Here is a 19,353-nt window from a genome sequence, read left to right as displayed (position 1 = left end):
TAGCCTTGTGATCTGATCCTGGCACGCATCAGTACAGTTCATTACACTCAAGGCTGAGAAGACAACAATTGCATTATCTGGAACAGTTTATTTTTCATAAGCCAGGTTTACATTAGCATCTGTAAATCACCACAGAAGTCATTTTATGTTGTAATTAAAAGTAACTTATAGCATGGCATCATTAATAATAACAGCCAAATTATTGTTCTTATCTATTACCAAAACTTCAGCAGATATGTAGAGACAGAGTAGGTCATTTAGAATAAAGCCTTGAGAAATGGCAGGATGGCAGCTAGTATTCCCAAATATCATTACCTGTGTCTGATAGTAAGATTGAAAATTTGACTTTCCTGAAGGAACTTTGTAATTTTCTTTAAAATAAATGTCTATAACTGTCTGAATCATTCATGCTTAAGTAATACAAGTACCATATTTTCTCTCATTTCATTTGCTGGCTATAGCATCTGAGTCCCACTGAAGTTAGCCTTAAATATCAATATGCTGGAAAACAGGCCAGTGCCACTTGCCATTCAAGTGTCATCTTCTTGACAGTCTGTCAAGGCCTGGGAGACAAAGTCTTGGTCTGTGCCTGATTTAGTGGGAAGGTTTGCCTTGGCTACTGCTCATGAACAGGCTTATGCTGAGGTAAGCAAGGGCTTTGTCTCTGCCCCGGTTTTTCTTTCTGTGAAAGAAGCCTTACATTTTGGTTCACTCTCTACTTCCATAAAATGTTATGTTACAAAATATTATGTGTACAAAAATGTCTTCTACACCCGTCTTAGAGACAGTAACAGGAATGAACACACTGGGACTTCTGAAGCCAGCCGGCAAGCATCACAGTGCAGATCACCCCAAAGCCACCATCCACCACGTCCAAGCTCGTTAGCAGACTCGTCCCTGCTGTTCTCCCTGACCTATACCCAGCGCTTCTGAGCAGCGCTCAAGGGCTGGGTGTGCTGGCAATTACACCGTACAGGTGGTTGCAAGTTAGTCCTCAGACCTCAAGGCAAAAAAAATCCCTCAGGTGCTGTCAGGTTTTTTAAACAAATATGGTTCGTGGATGATTGAGGTGCATATGTGTGTAAAGCAATTTTGAAAAGTGCCTGAAATTGCATCTTAGAAATAATGTACCTCGTGTCCTTGTTTTTTTCTGCCCAAATGACTCTTCAGCTACCACCATTCGGATTGTAAGGTGTCACTGAAGTGCTGAAGAATTAGTAAATCATTTTAAAACTGAACTCCATGTCTCTCACATTTCAAGACAGCATTCGGTACTTGTGCCACATTTTTTCCTGCTGCAGCAAACCAGTAAGAGCAGTGGTTTTGCTCATCTGTTGATCAGATCTTACTGAAATGCCAGCATCACTTGGCAACTCGGTCTCGCTAAATACAAAGGCACAACACTAAAAATACGACTTTAATGAGCTTTGCCAACATCTGTTGGCTGGGACTCCTGCATATAAACTACAAATCCTGCAAACTTTCCCCAGGGCCGAAGGGTTCGTGGCGTGGAGACGTGACCCCTGCACACTTTATGGTGGGGCCTCTCCCCACCACCCTGCACGGGGCAGGGCAGGAGGGCACGGGGGGGCGCAGAAAGCACCCCGCTTTCTCCCCGCACTGTCCCCTTGGAGCTCTGGGGGCGCTTCTCCTCTGTGAGGGGAACAAGCACCCGCCATGGCAACCACGGTGTGCCGGGGGCTACCGGGCCAGAGTGGCAAGGGCCAGCGGCCTGCGCGGAGCCATGCCCAAGGACAGGTGGCCCAGCCCCAGCGCAGAGCGCCCCGGTGCCTGGGTAAGGGGCGGCAGGAGGGTTTTTCTTAAAAAAAAAACAAAACCACACAGGACTTTTTTTTTTTAACCTTGAACTGGATGAAAAGCAATGTGCTGAGGGTGACATTGGCCCTCAGCGAGGAGAGTCCCCAGGCTGCCCTCCCGAGTCGCAGGTGTTTTCGGGGGAAGCGGCGCTCTGCGCTCCCGGTGTTTATGAGGAAAAAGTGTCCTACATATTCACAGAAATTATACTAAAGCAGCCTCTAACTGAGGTGTTTTTTTTTTTCAGTTTTCCAGCAATGCTTGAGGTCTTTAACATTTAGTCCTAATTGGTGCTCTCCTGGGAGATGCCAGCCGACATTTCCTCCAGCTCCCGCCCTCAGTGGCCTCCCGGCGCAGCGATGGCGCAGCACTTTTTTCACTCTCTTAAGCCCTTGAGCCTAGAATTTCTCAGTTGTTACCAAAAAGTTTTGTGCTTTCAAGCCTACTGTCATACAACTGCAGGAGTAGCGTGGGGAAAAGAAGGAAAAAGAGACAAAGACGTTAAATGTTTTTACGAGGCTGAGTATCATTATATAAACAATTTCCGGAAAGTTCCTGCAGAAATAATGTTCTTGTCCATTTTAGTGATCCACATCGTAAGTTTGCGGTAGTGCTTGCATTGTGTGGGGGAGGCTCCCGATGCTTCTAAGGGCCACTAGGTGCTGCTCCAATACCAGTAATACAAAAACAACTGGGAAAACACAGTTTTGCCCACATTTCTGATCTGATTTTTTTTTTTTTTTAATTGATCGCAATGTTCGTTATTTCCCAGTTTGCTCATGTTGGAGGATGCCAGAGTCAACCTGAGTCAACCACCAGCTCTGCCCTGAAGCAGGCCCAGGACGCGCAGGCGGCCCAGCACATGGAGGGCAGGCTGCCGCTCACATACAGAGCTCGGGAGCAGGTGAGTTACCGGGTGTGCAAAATACAGCCCGTTACAGACAGACTTTCTGCACGGTACCGCTTGCTAAGTTATAAGTAAGAACAGCACTTAGATTTGAGGTAGTTAGCAGGGCAGTTGGAGCAGGCAGGCTTTGTGCCTCAGGGATTAAAATGATTGCCGGCTGTGCAAAGGGAGAAATGTATTTCACTGTTACTTGGCTATAATTTGAGATACTCAAAGCCCTGCTGGTCTCCAGTGCCAGTTACTTTTCCCTTTTATTAGTTATTATAGCTGTTTGAGACACACTTATGTGCCAGAATATATTATGATCGATTTCAGTCCAAAGTCTGTGTGTAAAGTAGCCCTATAAAAGCATTTAATTGAAATTTGATGATTCCTTTTGAATTGTCAGAAATTGTGGATATTCAAACAAAGAATTATTTTTGCTTATTAAAAAGTTTGAAACTTCCTATCTGAAACATTAAGTTTCCTTCATAATGAGAATTGAGATAATTTTAGAAGCAATAAGCAGTAATTTTAAATCATATTTAAAATATTGCAGTTTCATAAGCACATCTTTATGTCCTTATTTTATCATCACACTGAGTTTTGCTTTGCACACTTACTATGGGCACAGAATATTTTCTCTTTTCATTTTCTGTAAGCATAGCAATTACACTGAGTTCATTTCACAAATTTTGCTATAACGAAGGGCAGAAATGGGCAAGGAAGGAATATTTAAAAGGGAAGCTTGTGGCTAGTGAAAAGGAGACCATTAAAGTATAATACAACTATACGTGATGCTGATTTTCTATCTTTCTGAGGAGCATCTGGCCTTAACCACTGTTTGGAAAGAAACAGGTTAGATAGATGTTTATCAACACTAGTATGACTGCCTGATGTTATTATGCCTTGTGTTGAGCAACCCTTCACTGTTGAAAAGCATTAGTGGAATTCCTCTCTCTCATTAATAAAGAAATAAATGAGGTTAGTACTAAGAGTACAAACAAGCATCAAAGGCTAAAATATGATGTCTTGTGAACAATCTGAGGAGGAAGATGACATATGTGACATTTTAAAAAGAATGCTGATCAGTGTTGGAAGCACACTGCGTGTGAAGCTGGATGATTCTAATCTCTTTGTATGAGGGAACTCACTCACTGTGAGGTTAATTAATTTTCTAAGAAACATAGGACTTTTTAAGCTTATATTATATCTTATTTATTACTTTGTGGTAGGCATGCAATTATTCTGTAAGAGATTTTTGTAAACATTACTTAATATGGGGAATCCTTCCAAGAAATGATATTCAACATGTAACATTTTGGTTTTCAATTTTCCTGTAGCATATAGGCACTAGTAATGAGCACTACTCCTAAAATGTTCAGATTGATGTGTAATTGCACTAGGTTATTATAGTAAGTCTAATATTTTACTGACTTTGAAGTTGTTTATTTTTAAGCACATCCAGAAGAATATATCTGTTGAACTTACCAGGCTACGGTCTGCTTGAATCTATATGAGAGAACAAGTGAACATGTGGTATCTCCCCTCAAATATAGAGAATCTGTCTGGTATACCATATTGCCTAAGCTATGATCATGCAACTGGACAGCAATGCAATCAGGCAAATTCTGTATTTGGTCATTCTTCTTGCTCGGGCAGGCCTTTGGTTATATTTATATTTAGAACCAATTCAGGTTTTATCTCATAAAATCCACTTATTCTTGCAACACATTTAAAAACACATATTTTACATTAAAATCTCCTCTTCTGTTTGGAGGTGAATATTATAGTTGGAAGATGAAAAATGTATTTCACAACGGTAAAATTAAAAAACACTAGAGCATTTACAGAGAAAATAAAAATTAAAAAAAAAAAAAATTCCCAACATGAAACAGGAAAATAATGTTTGAGGAAGAACAGAGGCCATCTAATAGTCCAGAAGAGCTTTCAGTGTTTAGTTTTTAGCTATTTTAAAAATATGCTAATGATATATAGTAAACAAACTTTAAAAAATAAGTATGTTAAATTACTTTTTTTTTTTTTTTACAGCTGTCCTTTTTTCTTCTAAAATTCTTGTTTCATTTCAGAGTCTGGATGAACATTATGTTAAAAAATGGAATTATAAATTAGTTATGTGATTAATACCTCCTCCACTTCCCCTGCAACAAGCAGTGTACATGACATTCAGTACATAAATCATAGATTAATTCAGTTTTGAGGTCCCTTTTGTAGTTCATTTTAATTAGCTTTGGGCTTGCTAGTGAACAAACAAGGCAATCCTGACATATATCTCATATTTTGTTGCTTGTATGTAACATTTCTTATTTGAAAATTCATGCTTTTATATTAATCATGCATATGTGCAGCAAGTCAAGGGAACACAAATCCTCCTGATTATTTTGTAAAAAATAAAAGGAAAAGAAAAATACAGAGGGTCCATTTTGTCCCAATAAAATTATGTGTAAATGAAGATTTAACATACGAAAATGATTTCTGTGTCAGAATGGAGCAGCTGTGATTTCAGCATCTGCCAGAATATAAGAACTAAGACTAGTAGACTCCAAACAAAGTATATGAAAATTCATATTTTTTTTCAATTTTTTTTTCAGAGAGCAGTGAACAACAGCTTCCCGTTTTCTTCTCATGACAACAGACACTGCCTGCAGAATGTAGGAGAATATTTTGATTTTGTAAGTACCCAGCACTGAGAAAAATCAGCAAGATCGTTATCTTTTCTCTCCCTTGCAAAAATTATTGATGCTCAGAATTGTGAGAAGAGAAAAATGCAAATAGCAAAGAAAAACACACTTTTTATTAGTATAGGGATGTGACTTCTCTGGGACTGACACATGTATACAGCAGCACAGATGGTCATTGAGAATTCAAGAAGAACATAAAGCTCTGTGATCTGGGTCTCCGACAGGCATTTTCTAGTGGTTCTGCTAGGTATGGCTTAGCATGATTTTGTACCCAGTTACATGTCCTATTACTCAGCTAAAAGTGATTGCCTTGTGATGAGCTTTTGGGGGAGTCTTAGCCACTTCACAGCCCCACGATTCACAGTCCTTCATATTTGGTTCAGACTCATCTTCATCATAAGTTTAAACAAAATCCATAGGACACCCACAATATATCTTCATACCTTATTTTTCTTATTACCTTATTTCCTTTCCTTATTACCTAATTTCCTTCATACCTTATTTCCTTCATACCTTATTTTCCATTTCAGCTCTCTTTAAACAAAAGACCTGTTTAAATGTATGTTGCAGAAGCCACAACTTTGAGATTTTAAATTATTCTGGCTTTGCTGTATGTGCAACAGGTTTGTGTTTTTCAGCTTTTGACATTTTTCTAGGCAGCAAAAGAAACTGAGCAGTTTACAAGGTAATGAATAAAGGAAGAAGAAGCAAGCTGTGATATTGAAAGCCTCCCTGACTTTGGGCTGTGTTAGACCTATCTTTTGGGTATTCATAATTCATTAATACTGAGTAACCTCCATTTCTGTGCACTTCATGCAGTGTCTCACAGTTCTAGAGATAGTAATCAAACATAATTTCAAATAAATTTCCTGCAAGCTACAGACTGTGAAAATCAGGCTCCGTTTCTCTGTGGGGATAGTTTTGAAGATTCAGATTTCATAGTCTGTCTCAGTTTCTTTGCTGCAGTCCAAACATAAAATTATTAACCTAATTCTCTGGGTTACTCTAAAGATTAGTTTAGCTAAGTATAGCTAAACAGCTTTGAGTATATTGTATGCCAGAGAAATGCAGAGTGTAAGTGGTTTATTAGTAGTAGTAATGGATGGAAAGTCAACATATTTCCTATTATATATGCAACCAGAAATGTTCGTACAGGCAAGTCTGGCAATATTATTTTTAACTTGCTAAAGATCAACCATGAGTTCTTGAAATCACTGTGGTAACAGCTTTGATAACTTCCTGGTGGGGTAGTGACTGTTACAAGCTTCATCTGTGAAGCTGTGATTGTAAGTCATATGTTTACATGAATTTTTCTTTCAATCTTTTTTCTAGGGTATGGGCCGGAGAAAGGTGGAACCAGAGAGAAGGCAGCAGAATTCACAGAACTTCTTCCTGTGGGCTCACGAATCAGTTCCTAGCAGTGAGGATGGCTTAACCATTTATCAGACATCATTTGTGAAGGATCAGAATACTGAGAGCCCATTCTGTAGGCGATATCCAAAACACCACACAGAAGAATCTCGCACTGACAAATCTGCTCCTGAGAATGGAAAAAACATGCAACCAAACAAGTCATCGTAATTATAAAAACACCTTTGTAGCACTGACTTACATAATCAGAGCCTTTTCTGGAGATCTGAACTAGTTGTCACTCAAATGAATGATGAAATAAACGTGTGAAGTGAATAAGGTGGTAGTATAGCTGAGAGTTCTTTGAAGTCAGCAATCCTGGGTTACTCTGAAAACATGCATTACTGTAAAAAATTTAATGAAGAAAAGCATTGTGAGGAAAAGCATGATTGTACATACTTTTAGAAATACCTGTATTAGGAGAACATAGGTGGTGACTATACTTGTGTTATTTGATACTGGTTGATCCTCATCTTCACACAAAAGCTCCTTCAGCTTCAGAATCAATGGTATGGCTATACCTCAAGCAGCTGACAGCATCTGTGTTGACAGAAGTGTATAATGGAACTGGATCCTTGAGGGTTCACCACAGCAGGGAGCCAAAACTGCATGTTCAGATATGAGATAAACTTTTCTGAAAGGTTTTATGGAGATGAAGGCATGTTGCTAGCCGTTAGGGAAACTAGATAACAAAGATGCTGAGCATTAGATTGCTGTGCAAAATAACTGTGATGCTTTGTTGTAACACAGCAGTAGCGTAAGTAAATAAAGAAAGGATGTGGCAGGCAATGTTTGTGTGCCTGTGTGGTAATTCTAGAAAATGGGATCGTATGTATGTATGTGTCATTCATGGCAGTAAGGCAAAAAACAGCTCAAGCTGAAAGTGCAAGGCTGCATAAAAGTTAGAGTTTCAAGTAGACTGGCTCTGAACAGAACTGATGGTTTTATAGTTACATGTCCCTAAGGAAGTGAATTCAGAACCAATCCTCTGAGCGCTCTGCTCCCAGGATACTTACTGACTTTAGTTATGGGAGGCATTAGAGTCAGACCTCTAAATAATGTGTTTTCCTCTTCTGGATCATTTCCATTAATATCAATAAAATAAAAGACAAAACTACGTATCTTATAATATACTATAAATAAGCTTGTTGCTATGCAAGATATTTTTTTCTTTGTTTACAAGATAAATGGAAAAAATAAACTCTAATCCCTTAGAATTTCTTGCACTATAACAGATGCCAGAAAATGAACTATGTTAAGAAATGATTTCTTCCTTTCAGTAAACAGATACATCTTTTTGTGTCGGCTTGCAATGGGTGATTTTTCTGTGTGCCATCACCATAGATTATATTAGAACATTTCCCCAAACATTTAGCAATTTTATGAGCACATGCTGAAATAATAAACTTTTTATATATGAAGTTTCCCTTACTAAAGTTCTTGGGGTACATATACAATACGCAGAAATGCAAAACATCATAGAACAATGTGAAAACAGATAAAAAGCCAAGTAACATAGTGTTATTAAAAAGAATTATTTTTTCTCAGAGACTGTCTGCCTGACAACTCTCGAGTCAGAATTTCCAGAGCTTTAGCCAACAATTTCATCTCCAAACCGATTCAAAACTAATATGTGTGCCAATCACATGGTAAATGAAGTACCCCATGCTGTTTGGCGTACTCAAGAGGGCAATCTTGGACCTCCATCAGAAGGAAGAAACACATTCTTGCTACATTGGTAATGTTTATCTATGGTTTAACATTACAACTGGATATAGTGAACTAAATTGCTGTAGTTTGTTATGCCTTAAAACACCAGTGGGAAATTCCAGATTTCTTTTTTTTTCACTATTTTTTTCCTCAGATTTTGACTCAGATTTTTTTTATTTTTTTTTTAGAAGTAACTGGATTCATCTAGTTACATGTTCTCAGCATTATGACAGAGATTTTGGAAGAGAAACTGTAGAGCTCATGCAACCTCTGTACAAATTGAAGTACACTGTGCTGTGTTGAAGAAAACTGGTGATTCCCACATACCACATGCTCTGACTGTGTTTCTTTAGTAAATAACATGCGATACAATACACTGAATTTTGAACTGAATGATAAAAGCCCCAGATAAATTCCCCAGAAAGTCATAGCCTTGTATAGTTTGGATAAAATCATTGATTTTATTTCATCTTGTCACAATAATATCTCTTAGAAGAAGTCCCTATTGAGTTAAAATACTTTTTCAATATGTTTTTTTTTTTTTTCTTCTTGGGGGATGGGAGAAAGTGGAGGAGGTCTGGTAACTCCCATAAAGGTTTCCTAGCCAGTGCAGGAAAGCGCTGCCGGCTGGTAGTTAATTAGGATCAGATGGGTGGAGGAAGGCTCAGCACAATGAGCACACTATGGGTTAACTCAGCCAAATACTGCTCTGGAGAGGCAGAGGGTATGCTGTACCTCGTGCTCATACAGATGGGCTTTTCTGCACCTATTTTTTTTTTGGAGAAGAAGAAAAAAGTCATTTTTTTGCAAAGTTTCCTTGAACAAGGATCTTCAACAGCTTGTACACAGCCAGAACCTCTGTACAGAAACAGACTTTGTCCTTTTGAATAAGCAGCAGTCATAACACTCTGTTTTTTCTCCTGAGCCTACATCAATTTGGGGACTGTCCGTATAGCTTTCTTAAATGGTCTCTTTCACATTAATTTAAAATAAAAAAACATTTATTTCGGTATGTTAGCTAAATTCACAGAATTCAGGCAAAATCGATCAAAGAAGTTTAAACCAAGGGGATGGACACATGGCTACAAGTTCCTTTGGTTCAATGTGTTGATACGCCTCAGCCTGGCAACAGGCTAAAATTGATTAGTTAGTATGTCTTGAGCTGAAGAGCAGCAGCTTTGTCACTTACCTTTCTGAGCCCTCAATCAAGAGAGCCCATTTCTCGAGTTGTGTCAGGTCACCTGCATTGGAATATGATTTTATGTTTGTATTTGGATGGTTATGTCCACGTTTAAAGTATTTTTTTCTTTTTTTCTATCCTACGTGCTGATAACTAGATCTGATAAAATGGTCTCACTCCAAGCTGCGTTTGCTTGGAGCACGTAGCCTTCTGGTAAGCTGGATGTCAGCCTTCCTTCTGCAGTTGTTTCACTTATAAAATGCCGTGACCTATGAAATACAGTCATTTTCACCCTGATAGGCAAAGCGCTGGCGTGGTGCGATAGCAGATGAGTTTGGTTTTCCTACAATAGGGGGCAATATATATTTTTTTCCTTTTGTTTACTGGCTGTCTAAAGCAGCTTAAGGAAGGAGGATGCTTGATGCCCGAACTGCCCGCCCCGTGGGCTGGGTTGGGCAGGAGGTGGAGTGCTGCTGCCCGAGGAGCTGGTAATTCAGTGGGGATGCAGCAGCTTGACTTCCAAGTCATCTGCTGCTAATCGAATCACTGTGCTCATAATCAAATCCCTTCGTGTAGCTCAAATGTGGTTTCTTAGCGTGTGCGCTCAAGGTTAGTCAGAGTGAAGTAACTCGATATAAATGGTGCACTGAAGATGAGTATTTTTTCCCTCCCCAAGCTAGCAATTCCGCTGGAGATCTGTTTAAACCCACAACTGGTGCTGTTTAGTGATATAGTTCAAGAAGTGCAATCTTTTTAGTGTAGATAATATTAATCTTTATGAAATGTTCTTATGCTGGTTAAGCTTTTCCCTAGCCGAGTGAAATACTAGCATAATTGTAGCTGTGCTATTGTTGAACCAAAAGTATAGGTCTCTGTCTAATAGAAAAGTGACCGTGCTGGCTGACAAGAAATATTCCTGAGGCACGTAGAAACTTTGGATTAGGCATCTATACGTTTACATCAGTCTCTGCAAATTCAGCTTTTAACTTCCCTCTGTCACTGCTGCATCATCTGATGACACAGATGACTAGGGCACAAAACAGACACCCATTCCGCCCTGGGATGAGAAAGGACTATGTATGTATATATATATGTACACATATATATACATATATATGTATATATTCCAAACATCTTGCTTTATGCATGCCTCCCTGACAAAGTATGAAAATAATGAGCTGTTAAAACATTATCTCTGGGATATCAAATTAAAGGGAAGCCTATTCAGCAGGGGAGGAATCCTAACTGACCTTAATTTGGATGTATGGCAATAGTGGGTGTGAACGAACCATTAGAGCACCCGATTTATGATTCAGTCAGGCAGCCGTGCAGCATTTATGAAAAGCACGTTGTCAGGCTGCCGTCCTGTCAGATCCCGGTTTGTTGTACTTCCATATAGTCACCTGAAAGCGAAACATCTCAGGTTATCCTCTCTCAAATGTTGCATACAGAAAGGAGCCTAGTTTGAAATAGGTAATTTTCAGACCAACAGGATCCGGGGCGCATGTCTAGTCCTGTTTCCCACTCAGGCCAGACCGGTGCCAGCACTGGATCAGCTCAGTTGTGGCTTTGTCAACCTGAGTCTGCCTGCAGGACCGAGGGAATAACAACATCTCTCAGCCTGCTAACGGGAGGTGCTTCTCAAAGCCTTCATCTCTCCTGAAGCCTAGAAGTTGAAACCGTCTTTCAAAAGCTTGTAAAACAGATGGGGGGGAAAAAGTGAACTTGCATTTTCTTTTTCTCCTCCTTCCTATAGAGAATATGCAGCTAATTTTGTATGCACCACAAGTCGGAACTGTAGACCTTTCCAAGACGATTCATTTAAACCCCTATTAATCTAATGGTGGATGCTAGAGAGACCAATAAGACTTCCGCAGGTGCCTAAAATGCTGCTTCTGGAGAAGTCCTGCGTGCCTTAGTCTTGATAGCACCAAGCACAATCCTCTGTCAGGAAAAGATGAGTGAATTAATTATTCTTGTGTCACCACTGTGCTTTAAATCAGGAGGAATGCTGAAACATGTCAAGTTCTTCAGAGGTTACGAGAAGAGCAGCAATTATCACCTCTTTGTATAAAACCTTAATTATTGCAACACCCATTGGGAAGAGGTTATTCTTTCCTCTGTTCCTACAGTTTGAGGAAGAAAGCTTTGGGTTATTACACGGTGATGTAAGTTTTCTTGGCCTTCCTCTTACTGAGACCGTCTCACATGCATGTAATATTTAGATGTTCATCAGATCAGCAAGGGGATGCTCACGTATGTACATAGACGAGCACGATGAGCCAGCCCAGGGGTGAGGACACCCCCAGGAGAGGGGCTTGCCTGGATCGGGGTCCTTGTACGGATTTTAAATTTGAAGTAAACATGATCTGAAGCAAGGACTGGCACTCAGGTCTGCCTCCTCGCAGGTGAGCGACCCAGAGAAAGCCTGTGCTTTCTTTCAAGCCCGATCAATATTTAACCGTTTCATACAAAATGCAGCAGCTTTGGCAGAAGGGATATAGGATGGTCTCTTCTCCAGACTACCCAAAACAGTTCAGAAATGCAGAAGAATTTTAGAATATTCTTTTTCACCTCGCTGCAGAACGTATGGAAGTAGTAAAATGACAATCACAAAGCACTCCACTAATTGTAATGAGTTAATCCGTACAGTAGAGTAGCACTATGAAGTACTTGAGTAGCAGTACTCATTTTACAGATGACTTAATCGTGGCACGCTGCACTGGCTGATTGCTTGAAGTCCCCAAGTCAGCAGCAAAGCCATGGCTATAAAATGGAGCCAGGACTCGACTTGTAGGCTCTTGCTGTAGGCCGCCCTTCTTTCCCTGTGCATGGATTTCCTGCAGAGCTTCGTTAGAGACCTCGTGGTCTGTCTGTGTATTTTTTAAGAAATGATGGTTGTGTATATACTTTTATGAGCTCTTTCAGTGTTCTATGGAATGAGACAAATTTCATCACTTGAAGGATGCTATTTCCAAAATAGGAGTGTATTTTAAATTTAAATGAACACACACTTTCCCTCTCTCATTCTGTCACCCCTCCCTCCCCAAATAAAAGTCACATTTAAATTGTCCAGCATCTTCTAATGCCTACAAAGAGCAGTGCCTACATATGAACAGACCAACGGAAGTAGCACGTACAGTGTTCAGAAGTAAATTCTTGTGGGATCAGGGTCTATAATACTAACCAGACATTCAGACCTCAAATGGCATTTTAGGCATGCATTAATGACCCTAAGCGACAGACCTTCTCATCTTATTGCTTAATTAATCAATGGCCCAGTGGCACATTGGCAGTACTCTTTTTCAAGCTGTGCCTCCCCTCAGATGATAATCAGATGGTATATGGCTGTATCTACTTATGGGAAAGTCAAAACCCAATAAATAAAGTTTAATTTCCTGATTCCCCTGGGATATAGTGATTCTTTTTAACAATGCTTCTTCAGTTGAGTTGAAATTAAAAAACAGCATGATCAACATATTGCATAATATTTCATGGATGGAGTTAAGTACCAGGTTCAAAGATTTGATTTAAAAAAAAAAAAAAAAAAAAGGGCCAGAGGGGGGAGAAGGCAGTTGATATGGAGAAGACTGTCACAGAAGCAAAACATTTTCCATCAAAATGCCTAATCCTAGCTTTGTTATTGGTGTTAAACTCTACACTGGCAACTTTAAAGCGTAACTGTAAAGGTTTTCTGTGCATGTGAGACAACAATTTTCATTCTAAATTAAGCTTGCTATCATTTGGAATAGAATTAACGTTTAATCTTAAAAATATTTTTGTAATGTGCAATACAGTTAGGTACCATAGGAGGGCAGATGTGTTGAATGGCTTTATTTTGATACGCCAGTTTTACTTCAGTATGAAATCTACTGTAGTGAGTTGAGTTACTGGATTTCTACCAGTCTTTGAGCTCTGAATCATCTCAGAGAAATGCAACAATGTGATTCAGACGCAGAGTTAATGAAGTCGCATGTCTTTATGGACTTAAACATTCTTTTCCAGTCATTCATTTTTGATGCTTACGAAGTTCAAAGATTATTTAATCTATAGTTATTTTGTTTTGCCTTTGAGAGTTTATAATCTGACTGCAGTAACTTACTTTAATCAGAGTGACAATATCCAGCAAATCAACAAAATTCGTTCTTTAATTTACTTACTTAGATTTAATTCAACTTTTTATGACGATTTTAGCTCCAAGCTTTCAATACATGTTAATTTATACTATGATTTTCTTTATGCTTGAAGTTAAATTCAGTCTTAAATACAAACGAGCTTTATCCTCTGAGTTAACTAATTCCATATGAAATCTGAAATTTGAAATTCCATTCAATCCGTGTTTGCCTCATCAAGAGAGGGGAAAAGTGAATGAAACTTATTTAGTTAGAGGGAGAAGTGTGTGTGTACTTTCATGGCTTAGATAATCCCTCTTTGGGACTGGAAGGGACCCCGCTGCAGTGAGGGGCCACCAGGAGCTCGTGCTGAGGTCCCCACCGACAAGCTGTTGGATGCCAAGGCACCATCTCGGAAAGTTGGTGTGATCTCCCCGGTCTGCCTGTTTAGCTCTGGTGTCCCCCACAGCTAATATCGAAAAGACAGGTCCCTAGGTCACTACTGTTCTTAAACAGAGACTGTCCCGCTCTCCTCTCTTACCACATGGTGGTTGTAGAATGACGGCTGTCCATGGGTAGTGCTACTTCTTCTGAAAATGGAGAAAAACACACACCACCTCGCACTCAAAGAGTGAGATGAACATTTTGTCTGTCTCTATAATGAAGTCCCTGAAGTAGAAGCAGGCTTATTAAGCGGTGAAGACATTAAGAGGCACAATTTCTAAGCCAAATCCAGCCTTTCAGATGCAGGAATAACTGCCAGGCACCCTGACCCTTTCTTGCTGCTCGGCTAACCCCACCTCTTCCCCCTGAGACTGGCCGAGTCTCTGTGCAAATACACCGTAACGGCTGCAGGCGGGATTCAGCCCGATTCGTGGCAGCATCAAGCACCTCTAAAGGAAATATGCTGAGGTCGTGGGAGGATGATGTGGCACAGTGCTACTCCCTTGTCCACAGCCACACCAGCCCACAGAAGGCAAACCCTACCGAGGTCCATTTCCCTCTGCTAACATTTTTTGGGAAGCCCTTGCTAACAGTTGCTCCTTCTATTCCGGTGTTGCTTCAGACTATCGGCATCTCCCAAAGCTACGTTTTGTGAATGTACCTCAGGGAGCAAGATCCTCCTCACCTTCATTCTCCCCTGTTCTCTGGTTGCTGTTGTCTTAGTATCTTGGTTCTGATCTTGCTGCCAAAATAAAAATGAAAAGTCAATATGGAAGCTGTTACACATGCAAAGATGCTGCTGAAATCTGTCAGTAAAAGTCCTGGGTCAGAACCCTGCCCATTTGATAATTTCACTTATCCTGGTATGCAGATGTCTATCACTTTGGATAAACTTTGAATAATCTCATCCTGGTCTCCGGTGTACTCTAAATGTTGGCATCTAATGTGAATAAAGTCTGTCGCAACTGTTGGTCTGCTGGTTGCACCATGTGTAGGAAGTCTGTCTTCAGATTTTCTTTGCGCTGTAATAAAGACTATTTAAAGCTTTTTTTTTTTTTTTTGTAATGGAAACCTCTCTCCCATTTTTCTGAATGGCATTACTGTATGCTAACATGCCGACAGAGATGGAAAAACTATTATAGGCAGCTATGTTTTGCTATTTCTTCCCTACTTCTCCCCACTCCCCTTTAACTCCCCCCAGTAGGATTTTTGCAATACGTTCTAGAAATACTGTATGCACTCTGACACAAAACAATATCTCCAGCAGTAATAATAAATTAGACGCTGTGGGAATTTAAGCTTGTTCTTTTGTCCAAGGTGATATAATGGAAGTCATTCATAATGAAGAAAAAAGTAATTGTTATGCAGCATTTTTGTATTAAGCATGCCTCCCCAAATTATCCTGAGTATAAAAGAGAATGTTTTTAGAGCTTTGTTACAACCACGGTTGAGCAAAATGCATGTGAATGTCCTCTTATTTGCATAGCTGGGATTTCTTAAAATATAAACCATTCATATGTTGTTAAGCTCCCTCAAGCCTTGCTACCTCACAAGACATGTCGTAGTTTTATCATTAATCAAAACAAAGCCAAAATCAATAAACATGCATAATCAAGACTCTCTGATTCCCATATGCAAATACACTACATATTGATGAAATGTTTCTGAATCTAAAATAGTTTTGCTCTTTTTTCCTCTCAGGAGTCCCTGAGCCCTTTAATTTTAATATTTTATGCATTGCTATGCAAACAGTGTAAGAATGAGTTCATGTATCAGAGATAACAAGTTAAAAGATAAATGCTGGATGAATCTCCTAATACTTTTTTTCACTTTGTTGACTTTAAAGGCAGTTTAGGCATCTGAAAGGCTGATAATTATTCGACCTTTCAGGGCCCAATCCTGCACTTGGCAAAAGCCATTGCTCTGCTGTGCGCATTCTTGCTGGCACCAGAGCTCAGGCAGTCGGGTCCATTCACTTCTTCACTTTGCGGAAATCAGTTTTTTCTTATGTGCAGGGCAATGGAAATTTTGAATAACAAGGGGACAGAAGTGCTGTTCAGTTGGGACAGGTTGGCATCCTTGGCGTGCAGCTGAGATATTTATGGGCATGGCCCAGGTGAGGTGCAGACCTCCAGTGCTCAAACTGGTCGAGGCTCAGATCTTCTTCTCTAACAAATCATGCACATGATTATTGCTCTACACTGAGCGCTGCCCTATATAGTTTTGAATTCTTTATCAAACATATGTCTGTTGTGATACAAGGAACATTACTGTCTGCAGATGCACCCAAAAACCAATACTTAACAGAAGACTCGCTAACTTCATAGGTTTTGGGGGTGTTGCCCCACTATAGCTAAGAACTCGTTTCAATGCATGGCTCAAATTAATGCTGCAAGTTCCTTTAATCTGAATCACAAACCTCAAATGGGTGAGCTGTAATGGGGTAAATCATATCAGCAACTCTGCTTACCTAGTTCTGAAGCTGCACAAATCCACAGCAAGTGCAAACCACGGACCCAGGAAACAAGAGCACCAGTAATGAAAGGATAAAAATAAAACAAAATTCTGTGAAGGCCAAAGCTAAAGGAAAAGAAGGGCAAAAAAGATCAGTGGTAGAAAAGCCAGGCTGCAATTAAGTTGAAAAAGTTCCTTGTTTGCTAGTCAAATAATAAGCCGTGTCAGAGCTGTAGAATTTTCTATTCGAGCATAATTGCATCTCTTGTGTATCTGTGGGACTCTGCTAACCGCAGGCACGATCCTCTCGTGAGTCATCCCCTCTGAGCTGATTTATTAACAATGTGAAAAGCTTAAAGGTGTGAAGTTTATTTTATATCATAATAAAATAAATGTGGCAGCGATCATAGATTAGGAAGCGTGGTTTCAAACTTTCGAGAGTCTTTTAGGCTTGTTAATTTGCTGCGGATAGGTTTCACAATGGGTACGTCTGTTTGCCAAGCCATGCTTATTTATATTTGCTCACGGCTTGTTTTCACAACTGTGGTGTACGATAATTTCCTATGCCTTTGATAGAAATGGGTGCTCACGTGAAACAAATAGGTGGATCTTACCTGTAGGTGCTCTCCTCATGGGTGGAAGCAGAGCAGAGAAGGCAACGGGGTGTTATGGATAAACCGCGTAAAGCCGAGGGGTGCAGGGAGCTCCTCAGGGCGGGTGCTTGCTGACTTCAGTTTGTTACGAGAATGGTTTAAGGGAAATTTTTGTAGGTATTATTATTTTTTTTATTGACTCTTTAGTGGTCTGATCCAAAACTTTTCCTTTTGTAATAGGATAGAGTTTAAATTGTTATGGCAGTTGCCTGTGCTACAGAGCGTATTTGGCAAAGGGATGAATAAAGGTAACTGCAGCAATGGGATGATGACCGAGAGGATCAAATGCTTAAGGCCGGAACACCTCGTGACGTGGAGAAGCTTGCTTTCTTCACTTAAATTGCTTTACTGCTGCTGCACAGTGCTCAATACGGGTTTGCCTACCTGCCTGTGCTTTAACCACACTGCTGTTCAGAGGCAGCAGCGCGCCCCGCCAGGATCGCTGTGTGTGCTACCAGCACTCCAAAGAGCATGGCAAGGCAGTCCTCAGCATCCCCCTCCCTACTCAATTTCCTGAGACAGAAAAAGGAGTGGGAGCTGTTTCTGTTTGTTTTGCCCATTGCTTATACAGTCTGAGGTGGGACTTAGCCCCTGACCTTTGCCTTCCTCATCTTGGTGACTGTAGTGCAGCACTGCTGCTCCTGTGTTGCTTCTTGCATTATGTGCATGAGATAAGATGTGTAGTCTTCTACACCTTTGTTGTTGATTTTAATTGTAATTTGTTATTTATACAGGTCCAAGGCTAATGAGTAATTGTTATGACCTGACGCACTTTGCACTTCTATGCTACATCTTTTCGCACTCTTTTATTTTCAAAAGTTAAAAATTCATCAGCCAAACCAGGAAAAACAAGCTACAAAGCCTATCTGGTTTTGGCAAGGATGGTAGAGGAAAATAAAACTGAGGCCATTTTCTTATTGCTTGTGGAAGGTATTCAAATAAATAAGAAATTAGACATAATGAGAGTTGTGATTCGAGTGATTCATATTTTTAAAGCTCTGGGGTTTCTTTGGCTCACACTTTCTGAAAAAGGGCGGCGTATTACCATTAATCACAAGCAAGGATCTTCAGTCTCCAGGACTGTCAGCCAAGCACCTCTTCTCATCGTTGCACTTGAAAAGGGGAGAATTCGAAAAGAAATTTCCTGGTGATCCTGAGAAAAAGCTGTAGGGTAACAGAAAACATGATCTTCTCATCCAGGTATGAGGGCTGTAAGTCTGAACATCAGTGTGTACTGCAGCTCAGAGGACTGATATTCAGGGGGTTATTAATCTCTAGCTACATGGAACGCCATTTATATTTAGACAAACACGGCGTTTTGTGTTTTGAAAATATTTTTCATGTGAGACTTCTGAAGTGCATTGTAGAGAATAAATGGACCTCTCCTCACCCTGGAGAGGTATAATTAACCACTTGGCAGGGATAGGATTGGAACCAAGGAATCCCCCTTGCCTTTATGTCCTCGCCCCACTCTGAGCATCTTCGTGACCTTTTTTGGAAAAGTTTTGCAAAAGTAATATCTTTTTTTTTTTTTTTCACATCCTCAGTTTTGTTGCGCAGTGTGGTCTGTTTTAAATAAGCTCTACAGTGCAGTCATTTAAGGAAATGAAGATATTTCATAGCACGCCTTGCATTTGCATTTGAATATAGGCCACCCTGCTGTTTGATTAAACTGGAGTTTAAGAAAACTATAAGAATCGAGGTTCATATGCAGTGCAGTACTTCACACTCAGATTGCAAAGGTTGTTGAAGGAAAAAAAAATGATAATATCCTTGGAAGTACATGACTAATGAGAATATATATAGCACTTCTGAGACAGCTCAAATATATAATTATTGTGAGGATTTCACAGACACATAAATATAATGATCTTCAGCTAAGTAAATTGCTACCTACCAATGAAATAAATATGGTCCCTTCAGAATTTGAAATAATTCAGTACTGTAGGTGGTGGGAAATGATTCACCTTAGCTGTTATCTCTGGAA

General features: G+C 39.9%; 1 protein-coding gene across 3 annotated transcripts; it reads left to right on the top strand.

Annotated features, from left to right (window-relative positions):
- The first annotated feature begins 1,078 nt into the window (after window positions 1-1,078).
- TEX36 (testis expressed 36) lies at window positions 1,079-7,600 on the top strand. Of its 3 annotated transcripts, none has more exons than XM_083844480.1 (4): window positions 1,079-1,795; window positions 2,588-2,719; window positions 5,314-5,394; window positions 6,736-7,600. In XM_083844480.1, the coding sequence occupies exons 1-4, from the start codon at window positions 1,421-1,423 to the stop codon at window positions 6,982-6,984; spliced, it is 837 nt and encodes a 278-aa protein (XP_083700606.1). In that variant the 5' UTR covers window positions 1,079-1,420; the 3' UTR covers window positions 6,985-7,600. The 3 variants fall into 3 exon arrangements, with proteins under 3 accessions (XP_083700606.1, XP_083700607.1, XP_083700608.1); XM_083844481.1 differs by lacking the exon at window positions 1,079-1,795 and adding an exon at window positions 1,812-2,411; XM_083844482.1 differs by lacking the exon at window positions 1,079-1,795 and adding an exon at window positions 1,814-2,333.
- Window positions 7,601-19,353: the final 11,753 nt, after the last annotated feature.

This window comes from Anser anser (assembly GCF_964211835.1).
Source record: "Anser anser genome assembly, chromosome: 7".
Classification (NCBI taxonomy): domain Eukaryota; kingdom Metazoa; phylum Chordata; class Aves; order Anseriformes; family Anatidae; genus Anser; species Anser anser.
Note: the sequence above shows the minus strand (reverse complement) of the source record. Positions and strands in the feature narration are given on the sequence as shown.